General features: G+C 41.7%; 1 protein-coding gene across 2 annotated transcripts in view; it reads left to right on the forward strand.

Annotated features, from left to right (window-relative positions):
- Window positions 1–10613: 10613 nt before the first annotated feature.
- The window catches only part of cnnm2b (cyclin and CBS domain divalent metal cation transport mediator 2b), a 58416-nt gene continuing 49053 nt past the window's right edge, over window positions 10614–19976 (forward strand). For both annotated transcript variants that reach the window (XM_063009417.1, XM_063009418.1), the window contains exon 1: window positions 10614–12066. In XM_063009417.1, the coding sequence (XP_062865487.1) occupies window positions 10614–12066 (1453 nt within the window). The remainder of the gene's footprint in view (window positions 12067–19976) is intronic.

A 19976-nucleotide genomic window follows, 5' to 3' on the forward strand; every position in this document is an offset into this window, starting at 1 on the left:
ATTAAACACTGTCCATTTTATCAGCTCCACTTACCATATAGAAGCACTTTGTAGTTCTACAATTACTGACTGTAGTCCATTCATTTATCTGCATGCTTTGTTAGCCCCCTTTCATGCTGTTCTTCAATGGTCAGGACCACCACAGAGCAGGTATTATTTGGGTGGTGGATCATTCTCAGCACTGCAGTGACACTGACCTGGTGGTGGTGTGTTAGTGTGTGTTGGGCTGGTATGACTGGATCAGACACAGCAGCACTGCTGGAGTTTTTAAACACCTCACTGTCACTGCTAGACTAAGAATAGTCCACCAACCAAAAACATCCAACCAACAGCGCCCCGTGGGCAGCGTCCTGTGACCACTGATGAAGGTCTAGAAAACGACCAACTCAAACAGCAGCAATAGATGAGCGATCGTCTCTGACTTTACATCTACAAGGTGAACCAACTAGGTAGGAGTGTCTAATAGAGTGGACAGTGAGTGGACACGGTATTTAAAAACTCCAGCAACGCTGCTGGGTCCACACACCACCACCACGTCATTGCCACTGCAGTGCTGAGATTCATCCACCACCCAAATAATACCTACTCTGTAGTGGTCATGGGAGAGTCCTGACCATTGAAGAACAGGGTGAAAGGGGGCTAACAAAGCATGTAGAGAAACAGATGGACTACAGTCAGTAATTGTAGAACTACAAAGTGCTCCTATATGGTAAGTGGAGCTGATAAAATACACAGTGAGTGTAGAAACAAGGAGGTGGTTGTATTGTTATGGCTGATCTGTGTATAGAAATATGCAAATTACATGTTAATTATGATCAGGGAGAAATAAATAAATGTGTAGTTTACATTGTATAGTAGATTATAAAATCTTGTTGTAAACTGAACTAGTTCAACCATGAATTAAAAATACTTTTTAAATGTATAATAAATAGCTCTATTAATGCCCCATTAAGGTACATCGCACAATTACTCACCTGTACACAGTGATCACATCTTTTTTCAAAATCACAGTATTTATCTTTTAACTAAATGATTGCACATCACACAAACACAATTTTTTCCCAATTTTTACTCCCAATCTAGTCGTATCCAATTATCCGATTGCATTACGCTTCCTCTCTACTGATGCTGATCTCCACTGCTGATTAAGGAGAGCGACTCTCTCCGACGTGTGTGCAGTAGCCGACTGCATCGTTTCACCTGCACGAGGCGAGTTCACTTGCGGATCAGCTTTGTGTATTGGGAGCCACACCCTGATCAACGCATTATCCCTCGACTCTGTGCAGACGCCATCAAACATCAATCAGTTACGAGGTCCCTATCTGGCTTCCCACCATGTATGAGCAAGCCAGTTGTTGTTGATGTAGCCGCCCAGCCTAGCCGGATGGCAGAGCTGAGTTTCGAACCGACGAGTTTGAAATGTCAGCTCTGGTGTGCTAGTGTGTTTTATCGCTGCTCCACCTGGGTGGCATACACAAACCCAATTCTAAAAAAAGTTAAGATGGTATAAAATGGAAATAAACTATATTAACATATACAGTGTATATACAGTATATATATATATATATATATATATATATATATATATATATATATATATATATTAGGGCTGTCGAAGTTAACGCGATAATAACGCATTAACGCGACCTCAATTTAACGCGATTAAAAAAATTAGTGCCGTTAACGCAGATTCTAGTTCATGTTGACACTTGACTGGTAGAACAAACATTTTAATGTCGGACTTGCCACCGTTTTTCATTTGCGGTTTGTAACCGATCGTCGTAGTGATGTACTTGCTTAATAAAGAAAGAAATACACGCTATATTCACAAGTTGTCGGGAGCAGAACACTTTATTACACTTAATTAACTTCTTCTTCTGTACCGGAAAGCTGAGTCAAGCACGTTAGTTCATGAACTATGGAAGCCCCAAAGGGTCAAAACACACTCACTTCGTGTAGAAACGTCCATCAAACCATTGTCACGATACAACCACAGAAAAGTCTGTTACAATAACTACGCCTTATCCCATCTAAAGCACCGCTGATCTACAGTGTTTGCTGATGGAGAAATTCTAACCTACAATCTGACATTTACTGCCTAATATGTGAGTGAATAAAACTCCCTTACAGTTTTCTCTTGTCCCAGCAGTTTTTAACATAAGTACATTTAGCATAAAATGTGTTCACCATTTTAATTGTAACATTTCACTTAAAAATCCTTGTTTTCTATAACATTTACACAGATTTTTTTTAATGCGATTAATCGCGATTAACTATATGAAATTCTGAGATTAATCGCGATTAAAAATTTTAATCGTTTGACAGCCCTAATATATATATATATATTGTATATGCTGTATAATCTATATATTGTATATATATTATTGTATATTGTATATTATTGAAACAGGGGCATGTTTACCAAATTGTGTAACTTTCTATTGTAGATGCAGTAACCAACTGTGTTTGCTGTCAAGGGTTTTACTGACAAGTAATCCTGTCCCATGTGGTTATATTAATTACAGAAGCATATCAGTTGTTAATTTAGTGAGGATTGAATGTAATGGGCACTTAACCTTGTTTTTTTTTTTTTTGATATTTCGGAGTATTCATTGCATTCTCCAAATCTTTTAATAATGTTATGGACTGTAGGTGGTAAAATGTTGTTTTTGAACTGTTGAATTCTTTTTTTCTCAGCCTTACATTGCCTCTATCCTAGCTTTGTTTGGGATGTGTTGTAGGCATCAAATTATGCATTATTGTATAATTGATAACGTAAAGCATTAAATGCTGCATAATACACCTATATGAAAAAGATTTTACAAATCACTGCTTTGTGTATTTATCTGCTTCAACTTATTTAAAGTTGGGACTGTATAATGCAGCATTTTTATCACACAATGTTTTATATGGAATACTAATAATTAGGGATGCATCAATACCATTTTTTCCCAGCCGAGTACAAGTACATGTATTTTTGTACTTGCCGATACCGATACCAATACCAATACCTATTTAGAATGATGGAGTTAATGAGTTAATGGAGTTAATGAGTTGGAGGTTAATAAATATTTTTGCAATGTTGGTGTTGGTTGGTTGTTATGTTTTGTAGAGAACGATCAGGTCAGAAATACTGTAAAACGTGTGTGTGTGCCGGTGTATTCTGATATAAACTATATTATCCCCCTGTCCCACCTGTTTACACTCCTCTCCTGCGTTTCCCCTCACACCGTATCCTGCTGTTCGACATGTCACTCATTCCCAGTCGCACATCTCAGATCAGATATCTGACATGCTAGAAAACTCGATCCGGTCGCCGAGTGCTCGGCGAGCCGGTCGAATCGAGTTGTTGGATATTTCACACTTAGCGATCGAGAGACGAGTTTTGATCGCCGAGGGAACGCCGAGTTGCTCCCGAGCCGGCAAATCTAGCGCCGACCAGTCGCCGAGCGAAAATCAGGGCAAAAATCGTGTAGTGTGAACCAGGCATAACGCAGCAACGTGCACTAGGCACACGGTATCGGATGTTTAGTATCGGAGCCTCGTTTGCGAGTACGAGTACAAGTTAATGAGCGCGGTATCGCGCAAATACCCGATACCAGTATCGGTACTCATGCATCTCTACTAATAATTAACTGTTAGTTACTTATCAGGAATATGTTAGATTTTTTTTATTAACATCATATATAACCAACAAACTGGAAAAGTGAAAGTGAAATGTGTGTGAAGGTGTTACACAAGATGCTAAAATTTTATAATACTACTAGAAAAATACACTAGCCCACTACTGATAAGATTTAGGGGTCCAAGGTTTGAATTTTACCTGTGCTATCTTACGAGGGGCGGCACTGTGGCTCAGTGGGTAGTACTGTCGCCTCCCAGTTTGTTTGTTTGTTTATTAGGATTTTCAGCGTCATGTTTTCACTCTTTGGTTACATTCATGACAGGAATGGTAGTTATTTATTACACAAGGTTAATCAGTTCACAAGTTTAATGTTGAACACAGTCATGGACAATTTTGTATCTCCAATTCACCTCATTTGCATGTCTTTGAACTGTGGGAGGAAACCGGAGCACCCAGAGGAAACCCACGTGGACACAGGGAGAACATGCAAACTCAGATAATGCATTTGATTCCCAGGTGGGCAGGTCCAGGTCCTTTCTGTGTGGAGTTTGCATGTTCTCCCCGTGTCTGTGTGGGTTTTCTCTGGGAGCTCCGGTTTCCTCCTACAGTCCAAAGACATGCAAGTGAGGTAAACTGGAGATACAAAATTGTCCATGACTGTGATTGACATTAAACTTGTGAACTGATGAATCTTGTTTAACGAGTAACTACCGTTTCTGTCATGAATGTATCCAGTGTATAAAACATGGACATGATTAGCTAATGTCTGCAGTTTTGAAACAGCCGAGCCATTGAAGGGTGCACTTGTGAGTGCTCTCTCAGTGCTGGTCCCAAGCCTGGATAGAAATAGGAGGGTTGCCTCAGGAAGACGTAAAAATTATTTTTGTTTTTTACAGATTTATGCCTGTCTCACATTAGAAAAACAAACTAAAAGGAATAACTAAAAAAGAAAAAAATGTTATTAAGCGATAATACATTTAGAAAATATAATATATATATATATACAGTATATATATATATATATATATATATATATATATATATATATATATACACACACACTGCCTGGCCAAAAAAAGGTCACCACCTGGATTTAACTAAGCAAATACAGGGGTTGGACAAAATAACTGAAACACCTGTCATTTTAGTGTGGGAGGTTTCATGGCTAAATTGGACCAGTCTGGTGGCCAATCTTCATTAATTGCACATTGCACCAGTAAGAGCAGAGTGTGAAGGTTCAATTAGCAGGGTAAGAGCACAGTTTTGCTCAAAATATTGCAATGCACACAACATTATGGGTGACATACCAGAGTTCAAAAGAGGACAAATTGTTGGTGCACGTCTTGCTGGCGCATCTGTGACCAAGACAGCAAGTCTTTGTGATGTATCAAGAGCCACGGTATCCAGGGTAATGTCAGCATACCACCAAGAAGGACAAACCACATCCAACAGGATTAACTGTGGACGCAAGAGGAAGCTGTCTGAAAGGGATGTTCGGGTGCTAACCCGGATTGTATCCAAAAAACATAAAACCACGGCTGCCCAAATCACGGCAGAATTAAATGTGCACCTCAACTCTCCTGTTTCCACCAGAACTGTCCGTCGGGAGCTCCACAGGGTCAATATACACGGCCGGGCTGCTATAGCCAAACCTTTGGTCACTCGTGCCAATGCCAAACGTCGGTTTCAATGGTGCAAGGAGCGCAAATCTTGGGCTGTGGACAATGTGAAACATGTATTGTTCTCTGATGAGTCCACCTTTACTGTTTTCCCCACATCCGGGAGAGTTACGGTGTGGAGAAGCCCCAAAGAAGCGTACCACCCAGACTGTTGCATGCCCAGAGTGAAGCATGGGGGTGGATCAGTGATGGTTTGGGCTGCCATATCATGGCATTCCCTTGGCCCAATACTTGTGCTAGATGGGCGCGTCACTGCCAAGGACTACCGAACCATTCTGGAGGACCATGTGCATCCAATGGCGGTGCCGTGTATCAGGATGACAATGCACCAATACACACAGCAAGACTGGTGAAAGATTGGTTTGATGAACATGAAAGTGAGGTTGAACATCTCCCATGGCCTGCACAGTCACCAGATCTAAATATTATTGAGCCACTTTGGGGTGTTTTGGAGAAGCGAGTCAGGAAACGTTTTCCTCCACCAGCATCACGTAGTGGCCTGGCCACTATCCTGCAAGAAGAATGGCTTAAAATCCCTCTGACCACTGTGCAGGACTTGTATATGTCATTTCCAAGACGAATTGACGCTGTATTGGCCGCAAAAGGAGGCCCTACACCATACTAATAAATTATTGTGGTCTAAAACCAGGTGTTTCAGTTATTTTGTCCAACCCCTGTAGGTAAGAGCCTCCCATTGGATAATTACTGCATGGGTGATTATGTTTCAGCTGGCAACAAGTTATTTAACCCTAACTGATGCAGTGAGTAGCTTCTCATTTGTTAAACAACCATGTCGAAAGACACATCCTGTGGTCGTGGAAAAGATGTTAATCTGTTTCAGAAGGGTCAAATTATTGGCATGCATCAAGCAGAGAAAACATCTAAGGAGATTGCTGAAACTACTAAAATCGGGTTAGGAACTGTCCAACGCATTATTAAAAAGTGGAAGGACAGTGGGGAAACATCATCTTCGAGGAAGAAATGTGGTCGGAAAGAAATCTTGAATGATTGTGATCGGCGATCACTGAAACGTTTGGTGAAATCAAATGGTAGAAAAACAACAGCAGAACTCAGGGAAATATTTAATAGTGAAAGTAAGAGCATTTCCACACGCACAATGCGAAGGGAACTCAAGGGATTGGGACTAAACAGCTGTGTAGCCTTAAGAAAACCACTTGTCAGTGAGGCTAACCGGCAAAAACGGCTTCAATTTGCTAGGGAGCATAAAGATTGGACTCTGGAGCAATGGAAGAAGGTCATGTGGTCTGATGAGTCCAGATTTACCCTGTTCCAGAGTGACGGGCGCATCAGAGTAAGAAGAGAGGCGGCTGAAGTGATGCACCCATCATGCCTAGTGCCTACCGTACAAGCCTGTGGTCTGGGGTTGCTGCAGTTGGTCAGGTCTAGGTTCAGCAACGTTATGTGCCCAAAGAATGAGGTCAGCTGAGTACCTGAATATACTGAACCACCAGGTTATTCCATCAATGGATTTTTTCTTCCCTGATGGCACGGGCATATTCCAAGATGACAATGCCAGGATTCATCGGGCTCAAATTGTGAAAGAGTGGTTCAGGGAGCATGAGATGTCATTTTCACACATGGATTGGCCACCACAGAGTCCAGACCGGAACCCCATTGAGAATCTTTGGGATGTGCTGGAGAAGACTTTGCGCAGTGGTCCAAATCTCCCATCATCAATACAAGATCTTGGGGAAAAATTAATGCAACTCTGGACAGAAATAAATGTTGTGACATTGCAGAAGCTTGTGGAAACGATGCCACAGCGAATACGTGCCGTAATCAAAGCTAAAGGCGGTCCAACGAAATATTAGAGTGTGTGACCTTTTTTTGGCCAGGCAGTGTACACCGTACGATGGCTGACCCTGCGCTCTGACCCCAGCTTCCAAACAAGCTGGGATATGCGAAGAAAGAATTTCATTGTACTGTACATCTGTATATGTATATATGACAAATAAAGTATATCTAATAACTAAAAAGGAAAACATTTTTATTAAATTATGTAAAATATTAAACGATATTACATAGAATAAATAAAAATAATAAAAGTATATATTTACATACAAGAACAGCAGCTCAACACCTTTTACATGCACTGCCTTCGCAACATCTTCAACATCACCTGGCAGGACAGGGTGCCCAATACCACAGTCCTCGAGAGGGCTGGCACCCCCAGCATGTTCACCCTACTGAAACAACGAAGGCTGCGCTGGCTTGGACACGTCCGGATGGACGAGAGGCACATTCCAAGAGACCTCTTGTATGGAGAGCTAGCTGAAGGAAAGCGTCCCACGGGCAGGCCTCAGCTATGCTATAAGGATGTCTGTAAAAGAGACCTGAAAGCCTTGGACATCAACCTCAACTGGAAGCATACAGTGCAGAAGGGTCTCTCCAAGTTTGAAGAGAAACTAGCTCAACAGACAAAGGTAAAACAGCAGAAGAGGAAAGCGCTACGTGCAGCTGAGAGACCAGCATCAAGCTTCATCCGCGCAAGATGTGGAAGAGACTGTCATTCCCGTATAGGCCTGACAAGCCACAACCGAAGTTGCAAAAATTGAACAGTGCACAACTCCATAGTCTCCCGAGACTGACGGATGCCTATACATATATACAGTACCAGTCAAAAGTTTGGACACACCTTCTCTTCAGTGGTTTTTCTTGATTATTTTTATTTTCTACATTGTAGATTAATACTGAAGACATCCAAACTATGAAGGAACACATATGGAATTATGTAGTGAACAAAAAAATGTTAAACAAACCAGAATATGTTTTATATTTTACCAACTCTACCTCTGCACAGCACAACTGATGGTCTCAAACACATTAAAAAAGCAAGAAATTCCAGAAATTAACTCTAGACAAAGCACAAACGTTAATTGAAAACCATTCCAGGTGGCACCTCATGAAGCTGATTGAGAAAATGCCAAAAAGTGTGCAAAGCTGTCATCAAAGCAAACGATGGCTACTTTAAAGAATATAAAATATAAAACATATTCTGGTTTGTTTAACACGTTTTTGTTTACTACATAATTCCATATGTGTTCCTTCATAGTTTAGATTTCTTCATTATTAATCTACAATGTTGAAAATTAAAAAAAAATCTAGAGAAACCACAGGAATGACAAAGTGTGTCCAAACTTTTGACTGGTAGTGTATATATACGTATATACAGGGGTTGGACAATGAAACTGAAACACCTGGTTTTAGACCACAATAATTTATTAGTATGGTGTAGGGCCTCCTTTTGCGGCCAATACAGCGTCAATTCGTCTTGGAAATGACATATACAAGTCCTGCACAGTGGTCAGAGGGATTTTAAGCCATTCTTCTTGCAGGATAGTGGCCAGGTCACTACGTGATGCTGGTGGAGGAAAACGTTTCCTGACTCGCTTCTCCAAAACACCCCAAAGTGGCTCAATAATATTTAGATCTGGTGACTGTGCAGGCCATGGGAGATGTTCAACTTCACTTTCATGTTCATCAAACCAATCTTTCACCAGTCTTGCTGTGTGTATTGGTGCATTGTCATCCTGATACACGGCACCGCCTTCAGGATACAATGTTTGAACCATTGGATGCACATGGTCCTCCAGAATGGTTCGGTAGTCCTTGGCAGTGACGCGCCCATCTAGCACAAGTATTGGGCCAAGGGAATGCCATGATATGGCAGCCCAAACCATCACTGATCCACCCCCATGCTTCACTCTGGGCATGCAACAGTCTGGGTGGTACGCTTCTTTGGGGCTTCTCCACACCGTAACTCTCCCGGATGTGGGGAAAACAGTAAAGGTGGACTCATCAGAGAACAATACATGTTTCACATTGTCCACAGCCCAAGATTTGCGCTCCTTGCACCATAGAAACCGACGTTTGGCATTGGCACGAGTGACCAAAGGTTTGGCTATAGCAGCCCGGCCGTGTATATTGACCCTGTGGAGCTCCCGACGGACAGTTCTGGTGGAAACAGGAGAGTTGAGGTGCACATTTAATTCTGCCGTGATTTGGGCAGCCGTGGTTTTATGTTTTTTGGATACAATCCGGGTTAGCACCCGAACATCCCTTTCAGACAGCTTCCTCTTGCGTCCACAGTTAATCCTGTTGGATGTGGTTTGTCCTTCTTGGTGGTATGCTGACATTACCCTGGATACCGTGGCTCTTGATACATCACAAAGACTTGCTGTCTTGGTCACAGATGCGCCAGCAAGACGTGCACCAACAATTTGTCCTCTTTTGAACTCTGGTATGTCACCCATAATGTTGTGTGCATTGCAATATTTTGAGCAAAACTGTGCTCTTACCCTGCTAATTGAACCTTCACACTCTGCTCTTACTGGTGCAATGTGCAATTAATGAAGATTGGCCACCAGACTGGTCCAATTTAGCCATGAAACCTCCCACACTAAAATGACAGGTGTTTCAGTTATTTTGTCCAACCCCTGTATATTTGCTGTTTGCTGTTTGCTGTTTGTTATAGCTCAGTGGTTAGGGTACTGGTTAAGGTACTGGACTAGTAAACAGAAGGTTGCCGGTTCAAGTCCCACCAGGTCCCTGAGCAAGGCCCTTAACCCTCAATTGCTCATCGTGTTCCGCTCATTGTGTGTAAGTTGCTTTGGATAAAAGCATCTGCTACATGCTGTAAATGTAAATGTTTTCATAAAGTAGTTGTCCCACTATACCAGAAATAAAAAAGGGTTGGGTAAGCAGGTTTAAAAATGTCATTGTTCTTGTGTTTAATATTTCATGATTGTTATTTAATGACAGTGGGCTCGTGGGAAAGGTTCCACTTTCAGCCATTTTTTTTATATAATAAGTTATATTAAAGAAAAATTATGCATTTGTAAACAAAAGGTGCAGAACAATCCACTAAATCTTATGCTACAATACTTTTCCTTACATTTAACACTTGAATGTAAAAAAATATAGATTTTAAATGCAGCCATACATCTGTTAATGAACAACTTCCCAAAACTAAAAAGTCACGCACTTGAAGTAGATTTGATCTTGCATGTCGCGTTTTCTGATTGGCGGCTTCTGATTGGCTCCTCCGTCGGTCACTTTCCCTCCCCCCGTGCTCCGATTGGTCGCTTGAGTTCGCTCTGCCTGGGACTTTACGAACGGGCACGAGTTTGCTCGGCTCGGCTCGGCTGAAGCGGAGTCAGTTTTAACCGAGTTGTAGGTGCGAGGTGAACGCGCTGCTGAGATGAAGCCGCATTCCGACCGCCGCTGACTTTTTCTCGCTTCTCTTTATTAAAACGCTCAAGTTGTTAACATTCGAGCGCTGTGTCGGAATGGCAGAGCCGTCGGTGGGTGCAAAAATGGCGTCAGTTGTCCGGGTTCGATCCGCGGGTTTGGTTCTGTTGAGCGCCTGTTTGGTATTAATTGCGCCGACGCGCGTCATAGCAGGCGGGTTGGAGGAGACGGTGATTATCGGACTGCGCCTGGAGGACACGGACGACATATCGTTCATGGATAAAGGATATCTGAGAGTCAGCGAGCGCTCTAGGGTTAAATTGCGGGTTTTTGGGCAGAACATCAACAACGAGACCTGGTCCAAAATCGCGTTTACTGAGCACGAACGGAGCCGAGACAGTTCGGGTGATAACAAGAGCCACGAGGAGACCCCTGGCTTGCACCCGTGTGGCATCAGGACTTCGGATATCCTCATTTTGCCTAATATCGTGTTAAACCGCAAGACTTCTGGGGTTGTCGAGATCGAGGTCAAGCCGTTAAGGAAGACCGAAAGGAGCAAAGCTTATTACTTGTGCGTTGCCACGTCCACGCCGGCTGGAACGCACGACCCGTGGACGGAGAGCACCTGGATATACCACGAAGGCGATGACACCAAAGTGATCGTCGTGGAAGAAAAGAAGTTCCTCCTGCCCTTCTGGCTTCAAGTCATTTTCATCTCCATGCTTCTGTGCCTCTCTGGTATGTTCAGCGGATTAAACCTTGGTTTGATGGCGCTGGATCCGATGGAGCTGCAGATCATCCAGAACTGCGGCACCGAGCGCGAAAAGAATTACGCACGCAAAATCGAGCCTGTGCGCAGCCAAGGGAACTATTTACTCTGCTCTCTTTTGTTGGGAAACGTCCTAGTCAACACGACTCTCACCATCCTGCTCGATGATATCGCAGGAAACGGTCTGATCGCGGTCGTTATGTCGACGATCGGCATCGTCATCTTTGGAGAGATCGTCCCACAGGCTATATGCTCGCGTCACGGACTCGCCGTCGGTGCCAATACCATCTTTCTGACCAAGTTCTTCATGCTCTTGACGTTCCCCGCGTCGTACCCGGTCAGCAAGCTGCTCGATTACTTGCTCGGACAGGAGATCGGCACCGTGTACAACCGTGAGAAACTTCTGGAGATGCTGCGCGTCACCGATCCCTACAACGATCTGGTCAAAGAGGAGTTGAATATCATCCAGGGCGCCCTGGAGCTGCGCACCAAAACCGTCGAGGACGTGATGACTCCACTGCGCGACTGCTTCATGTTGGCAGCAGATGCCACCCTGGATTTTGCCACCGTGAGCGAGATCATGGAGAGCGGCTACACGCGCATCCCGGTGTATGAAGAGGACCGATCCAATATCGTGGATCTGCTCTTTGTCAAGGACCTGGCTTTTGTGGACACGGACGACTGCACGCCGCTGAAGACGGTCACCAAGTTTTACAGCCACCCGCTGCATTTCGTGTTCAATGATACCAAGCTGGATGCGATGCTGGAGGAGTTCAAAAAAGGTTGGTTTGTTTTTTTCTAAGTTGTTCCACACTAGTTTGAATATAAGGACGGTATCATGGTAATTAATCTTTTGTTGTTGTTTGTTTAGTCACTTTTTTGTTTTTTACGCATTTGGTTTTACGCATGATTACTCTGGTTTGAATTTACCCATTTTTACGCATTGGTATTTAGGCTCAGTTAGACAGGAGATAACATTATTTACATTCATTTTCTTCATATTTTGTTTGCCACACACGCAAAATGATGTTTTTTTTTCAAAAAGGCAAAACAATTTGGCTGTCTTGCGCTTTTACGCATCGAGCAGTATACATTACGCACGTATTGAGCATTATTGCTCAGCTTGAGAGTTTATTAACACACACATAACCGCACTGTAGAAGACATGGCATTTGGATTGATGCTATCTGAAGTGGCACATCTAAATGTAGTACGTCTTTAAAGATTTGGCATCTAGGCTCACATTGGCAAAGATATAAATCATGTCCGATTTACGCACTCCAAGAAATAGAGGCCTTTCTTGGGTGCGTAAAGTTTTGAGATGCCATAAACCTAAGAGAAAGAAGATAGTATGTTTAAGTGCAACTAGTAGTTGCAAACACCGGCAGAAAAGGGATAAAACAACAACAACAGTAGATGCAGGAATATAGTGGTGAAATGAACAGAATAAGGTATGAAGAAAAACAGAACACAAATGGTACAGGCTCGATTTTTACTAGGCAAGCCGTACCCTAGTGATTAAGATACTGGACTAGTAACCAGAAGGTTGCTGGTTCAAGCCCCACCACTGCCAGGTTGCTGCTGTTGGGCCCTTGAGCAAGGCCCTTAACCCTCAATTGCTCAGACTGTATACTGTAACTGTGATGTAAGTCGTTTGGATAAAGGCGTCTGCTAAATGCCGAAAATGTCAATGTAAATAGTACTGAGATGCATACTAATATAGGTAGTGTAGCTAGGAAATAAGTTCCCCGATGGATGTTTCAAAGGATGCTTGTTTTGGTAATCATCAAACTTGTCACCTATCTATAGGCAGAAATACCTTGTATTTGTATGCTGTGTAAGATAGATGTACCGGCATCCTACTGAAGGTAAATCATATCCAAGTGTTTCTTAGGCTTTGATATGTGTTAGATTGTAGCAAGGCTGCATCTCAGTCAGGCAAAATTTTTTTCACAAATTAACAAAAAGCTCAGTGTTAACAACTCCTGCCGACCACTGAAAAGAGTTCAGTTTTATTCATTATAAGTTCCTAAAGATACACATCAATGACAAATGGGTTTTTGTCATTTTCCTACTCCTAAGACTTATGGACCAATTATTTAGTAGTAATTTAATTAGCTGATTATTCACTTTAATGGATAGTGTGGCATGGTGTTGAAGTTTCACATCTTTTGGGTCCTGGAGACCAGGGCTGGTAACTGTACAAAGTTTGTTAGTAGTTGGATATGTTACTCTAAATTGCTGTTAGGCATGAGTGAGTGAATGAGTGAGTGAGTGGGTTAATGCTCTTTGATGAATTAGAGCTCAGTGCAGGGTGTATTCCCACCTTTCACCTAGTGATTCCACGTAGGATCTGAACTCACCGTGTTTCAAATCCCGTCCTGTGTTTTAGTTATTTGTCTGCTGCCAAGACACATCATTTAATTGGTTAGAAGGGTAGGATGATGGTGCATCAGGTCCTGGTTCATGGGGTTTGGTCCCATGTTGCCAAAAGGGTGCTAGATGGAAATGTTTCTAGAGTGAGTACAAACATGGTAAGAATTCCAGACTAAGGACATGTCTTATCTTAGGCACCTGATAAGTAATAAGCATTTTAAAAAGATGCACAGTTCTATGGGGTTTATTATGAGTGGGTTTAAGTAGGGCTTTCTCATTGTTTCTACACCCACTGTCCATTTTATCAGCTCCACCTACCATATAGAAGCACTTTGTAGTTCTACAATTACTGACTGTAGTCCATTTGTTTCTCTGCATGCTTTGTTAGCCCCCTTTCATGCTGTTCTTCAATGGTCAGGACTCTCCCAGGACCACTACAGAGTAGGTATTATTTAGATGGTGGATCATCCCCAGCACTGCAGTGACACTGACATGGTGGTGGTGTGTTAGTGTGTGTTGTGCTGGTATGAGTGGATCAGACACAGCAATGCTGGTGGAGTTTTTAAACACCTCACTGTCACTGCTGGACTGAGAATAGTCCACCAATTAAAACTCAAACAGCAGCAATAGGTGAGCGATTGTCTCTGACTGTACATCTACAAGGTGGACCAACTAGGTAGGAGTGTCTAATAGAGTGGACGGTGAGTGGACACTGTGTTTACAAACTCCAGCAGCGCTGCTGTGTCTGATCCACTCATACCAGCACAACACACACTAACACACCACCACCATGTCAGTGTCACTGCAGTGCTGAGAATGATCCACCACCTAAATAATACCTACTCTGTGGTGGTCCTGTGGGGGTCCTGACCAATGAAGGACAGGATGAAAGCAGGTTAAAAAAGTATGTAGAGAAACAGATGGACTACAGTCAGTAATTGTAGAACTTCAAAGTGCTTCTATATGGTAAGTGGAGCTGATAAAATTGACAGAGTGTAGAAAGAAGGAGGTGGTTTTAATGTTATGGCTGATCAGTGTAAGTGTGCATACGTACTTGCTCTCAGCATCTATGTGAGCGGCTTAGGGTAACCGTCCATCCTCCACTGTGTGTGTATTTGGCTGTTGCTTTCATTCAGCGTTAATGTTTACACATCTCCTTCTGTGTGGGAATAGTGTGACGTGGTTTGGCTTATCGAAGGAAGTCATCATGTCCGAGAGCTGTTCTATCTCTCTGTCTCCACGATACCCCTCCACACTGATTTAGAACCATTTATAGTTCAACTCTGAGGAAATGCAAATGTTTGGCTGATGTTATGCATGTTTATGTATCTGTGTGTGTACACACCGCTCTAATTTGAAGAAACATCTACACGACCACTCTCGGTGCCCTCAGGCTGTAACACCCTCATTACACCACCTTGCTGTGTTAAGAGGTAACTGATGTAAATGACCGATCGAGTCTCAGCATCCTGTTAACCATTAATGACTTAACATTAATGAAACAGGTGAATTCTGAACCACACCGAAATAAACAGGAATGTCCCGATCAGGTCTGAGTATCAGCATACATTGATTCTCCTCACCTTGTTTTAACACTTACCATATAGAAGCACTTTGTAGTTCTACAATTACTAACTGTAGTCCATATGTTTCTCTCCATGCTTTGTTATCCCCCTTTTATGCTGTTCTTTAATGGTCAGGACTCACCACAGAGTAGGTATTATTTGGTGGATCATTCTCAGCACTGCAGTGACACTGACATGGTGGTGGTGTGTTAGTGTGTGTTGTGCTAGTATGAGTGGATCAGAAAGAGCAGCGCTGCTGGACTGAGAATTGTCCCCCAACCAAAAATATCCAGCCAACAGCGCCCTGTGGGCAGCAGCCTGTGAACACTGATGAAGGTCTAAAAGATGACCAACTCAAACAGCAGCAATAGATGAGCGATCGTCTCTGACTTTACATCTACAAGGTGGACCAACTAGGTAGGAGTGTCTAATAGAGTGGACAGTGAGTGGACACGGTATTTAAAAACTCCAGCAGCGCTGCTGTGTCTGATCCACTCATACCAGCACAACACACACTAACACACCACCACCATGTCCGTGTCACTGCAGTGCTGAGAATGATCCACCAAATAATACCTACTCTGTGGTGGTCCTGTGGGGGTCCTGACCATTGAAGAACAGCATGAAAGGGGGATAACAAAGCATGCAGAGACACAGATGGACTACAGTCAGTAATTGCAGAAGAACAAAGTGCTTCTATATGGTAAGTGGAGCTGATAAAATGGACAGTAAGTGTAGAAACAGTGAGGTGGTTTTAATGTTATGGCTGATCAGTGTACACATACATGTGTATACCAGCTTGTTTGGAAGCTAGGGTCAGAGCGCAGGGTCAGCCATTGTACGACATCTCTGGAGCAGACAGCATTAAAAGCCTTGTTCAAGGGCAGTGGTTGTATAGCAGAGGCTGGATTTGAACCAACAATCTTCTGATTGATAGTCCAAAGCTGTACCCTCTAGGCTACCACTTTCTCAGAAAGAAGAAAGCCAGCAATCATTTAAAAAGCATTGCAGGATGACCTGAAAGCAGCAGTAACAACAGTTATACAGTGAACACTAAGCTATTATCTGCACTACAACCATCTCCTTTTTTACACCATGCAGACTTAAAAGGAAGAAAGAATCGAGAGGTGAATATACTTTCATCTGCCTAGAAAGTAAACCTATATGGTAATGAACAATGCAACAATCCTAAACATGAAGCCAAAATATTTTAGGGTTTATACAGCAGAAAATGAAGGTGCTTGTGTGGCTTAAATTCAATTGAAAATCACTGAAGTGTGATTTTGTACACACTGATTATTTTGTACAAGCTTAATGCTGTAATTGCCCACCACAGCTTTCGGAAATATTAAGAAAATAATGTTGTACATCTGCATAGATTTTAAAATATCTCTCTATCAATTTTGTTATTTAAACATATCATTCTGATTAGGACAGATTTTTTTTAGATTAAATGACATTGTGTGAAGTGGATATCTGAAGTGGATATATTTACAGAAAGTATATACAGTACAGTGGTATCCTGAAACTCAATCTGTTCATTGGTTCTGGAAGTGGCACTGAGTTTAAAAGGCGTTGAGTTTTAAGGTATTTTTTCCTATAAAGATGTATGGAAAACCTCTTAATGCATTCAGTGGTCCCATGAAACTGCAGATTGGCTAATATAAAGTAACGGGGTTGTTTTTGACACTTATACACTGAGAATAACTCAAATATAATATAAAAAACACTGAAATACAAAAAATATAATAATTATTAAAACCTTCACTTTACCTTTATTTTTTATTGTTTATGCTTCTTAATCGCGGAGATGCTTGATCTTGAAATACCGTATTCCATTCAGTAAAGGGGCATTCACATGAGAAGCGGCACGATAGCTTTTGCACAATAGCTTTCTATGTCGTTCGTTTAATACATAATGTTACTTTTTTTAAACGCTAAGCATTTTAGACTCGAAAAAAAGCTGATTCTTACAATTTCTCAGAACTTCGAGCTATAACACAAGTTTAAAAGTGAAACAGGAGAAAAATCCAGCTAAACACAGATACATGTGGAGCTTTCAGATGGTATATTTCCACACAAATGCAGATTTGTCTTATATACGTCTAACTGCACCGCTCCAGCCAAGCGCTGAACAAAGCGGCTATTCATTGTTAATTTGAAATTAAATACATTATTTTTTAAAAAGCTGAACACGTTGAGTTTAAGGGTACAAATTTCTCGACGAAGGGTGTTGAGTTTCAAAGATTTTGAGTTTAGGGGACAGTGAGTTACAAGGTACCACTGTATCAGTGGCGGCTGCTGGTCTTTCAAAGAGGGGAAGCTCATTGTCGGCTTAATATAAATGTATAAATTCTCCCCTTTGTTAGTTTTCAAGAAAATGGCATGAAATGGGTTGCAGTTTGTCTTCCGACTTCACTCGCAAAATCCGCGATGGTACTGAAGCTCCCAGGGACAGCTGTCAATCAAAACGGGATTCAGCCTTTCGACTGATCCTCCAATCATCTTGCAGAAGCTCAGCGTCCACAGAAATCGCCACTGCACTGTATCTAATAAAAACAAAAGCAACTGAATATAGTTTTCCATCACTATATGTGTGGTGGTATGTTTTCCCCACTTACTATAAGTGTGATAATGGGTTTTTTTTTAAGACAAAAGCATCCTTAGAATTGTATAATTTTTATACTAAATTATTTTAGATCAATAACGTGGTTTTACACAAAGAGAATCTAAATAAAACAGAACAAATCATAGTTTCATTTATTAACAACGTTATTCAATGTTTATACCATTCTAATATAAAAAGCAATTGCCCCTTAACTTTATACCTTGCTGCATCATCTTTAATAGCAATAACTGCAACTAAACGCTTTCCGTAATTTAATAGGCCAGTTGTTCTTCTGCTCCTTTCAGGTCTCATTTTACCTTCTGATAAAATTAGCTCAATAGAATAAAATTTGTTTAGTGTAGGCAGCATTTATAGTTGCAATTCTTCTGGGATACATCTGTATAAGCTTTGAACACCTGGATTTGGCCGGTTTATCCCATTCTTTATGGCAGATCTTCTCAATTTTTGTCAGATTGAATAGCCAGAGTCTGTGAACTGCCATCTTTAGGTCTTTCCAGAGATGTTTACTGCCTCAAAGCCTTTCCAGTGTCATTGCCATATTAAAGGGTGAACTTTAACCCCAGTCTGAGTTTGCATGTCGTCTGGAGAAGGTTGCATTCATCCATCTCTCAATTCTTCCAAGTCTACCTGTCCCTGTTGCTGAGAAGCACCCCATATCATGATCCTGCCACCACCATGTTTCACAGTAGCGATAGTATGAGCCAGCTGATGTGCACTGCCTGTTTTGTCAGTTATAGTTGCTGTTATGCTCAAAGAGTTACATTTTTGTCTCATTAGATCAGGCTGTCATATACTTTTTACGTAACATTGGTTTCTGTCTTGCCACTCTGCCATAAAGGCCTGATTTGTGAGGATCTCTGCACTAGTCTTTGCTGCTTTTTAGAGTAATCGTTGGGTATTTCCAAGATTCTTAAATTTCAAAGTTGTAGTCCTGAGAATGCTTAAAGCTGTAACTATTGCTTTACATCTTATGTTATATCCTTTGATCTATGCCTTGCCACAATTTTACCATGGAGATCCACAGATAGTTTCTTAGATGCCATGGCTTGGTTTCTGTACTGCCAATGCAATGTTAATTCTGGATCCCTGTAGACCCAGGTGTGTGCCTTTCCAAACAATGTCCAGTCAATTCTAATTGCAACAGGTGGACCCCAGAGTTCTAGACACAGCTTAAGGATAATTCAGTCAAACAGCATGCGTCTGAGTACAATTTAGAGTGCCACAGCACAGTCTCTTTTGTGAAAAGGTAATTTCAGTTTTCAACTACTTTGCAAAAGAAAAATACACAAGTGTAGATTAAGTGTAGACAGGTGGGTAAAAAGGGCAACTTTATGAATTCAGAAACAAATCCATGACACAAAGTATTATGAATTTTAAAGGTGTCTAAATACATAATGAATCCACTGGATATTATCTACAACAGAGTTTCTAGCAGTTTTATGTTCTTCTTTTGGTGTTCTGATGTCTATTTGTACTAGAGTAAGTACTTTAGGTTTACTGTGTGAGCTGTAAATGTTGAAAACCCTCCAGAAACATACCAGCGAATGAATTGGCTGCTATAAATTCTTCCTAGGTGTGAGTAATTTACTGAGTGAATCAGTTTGTGAGAGATACCCTTGGATGTATTGCTGCCTGACCAGTTTGTATTCCTGCCCTGCACCCAGTGTTACTATGGTAGGCCCTGTACCCACCCCCAAACTAAGAAATCCAGTTTTTAAAGCTGTAATAATGAAAGACAGTAAATGTACAATACAATTTATTGGCCAACCTATTTGGCACAGGCGTGACAATCATTCCACCTCGAGCCGTGTAATATTATGTAATGCAGTATTTGTTTTACACACATTTTTGCAGCTTGGTTTATGATTACAGGTGAGCAATGGATTTCATTCAGTTATAAATAAAAAGTCATTGTGTGATTGCTGCAGTTCTAAAATGCCCTAAGTTTTAAGCAGTATTGCTTATTAGGTGTTTGAGTAGTGCAGTGATAAATACCGCTAGCTCATCACCACTGGAATCCGGGGTCGGATAACCAACAGTGCTATCGGCTGGTCAGGCGTCTACATACAGACTCGATTGGCTGTGACTGAGGGGGGAATGATGAGGTCCTGTAATGAATTGG

The sequence above is a fragment of the Trichomycterus rosablanca genome, chromosome 15 (genome assembly GCF_030014385.1).
Source record: "Trichomycterus rosablanca isolate fTriRos1 chromosome 15, fTriRos1.hap1, whole genome shotgun sequence".
Lineage (NCBI taxonomy): Eukaryota > Metazoa > Chordata > Actinopteri > Siluriformes > Trichomycteridae > Trichomycterus > Trichomycterus rosablanca.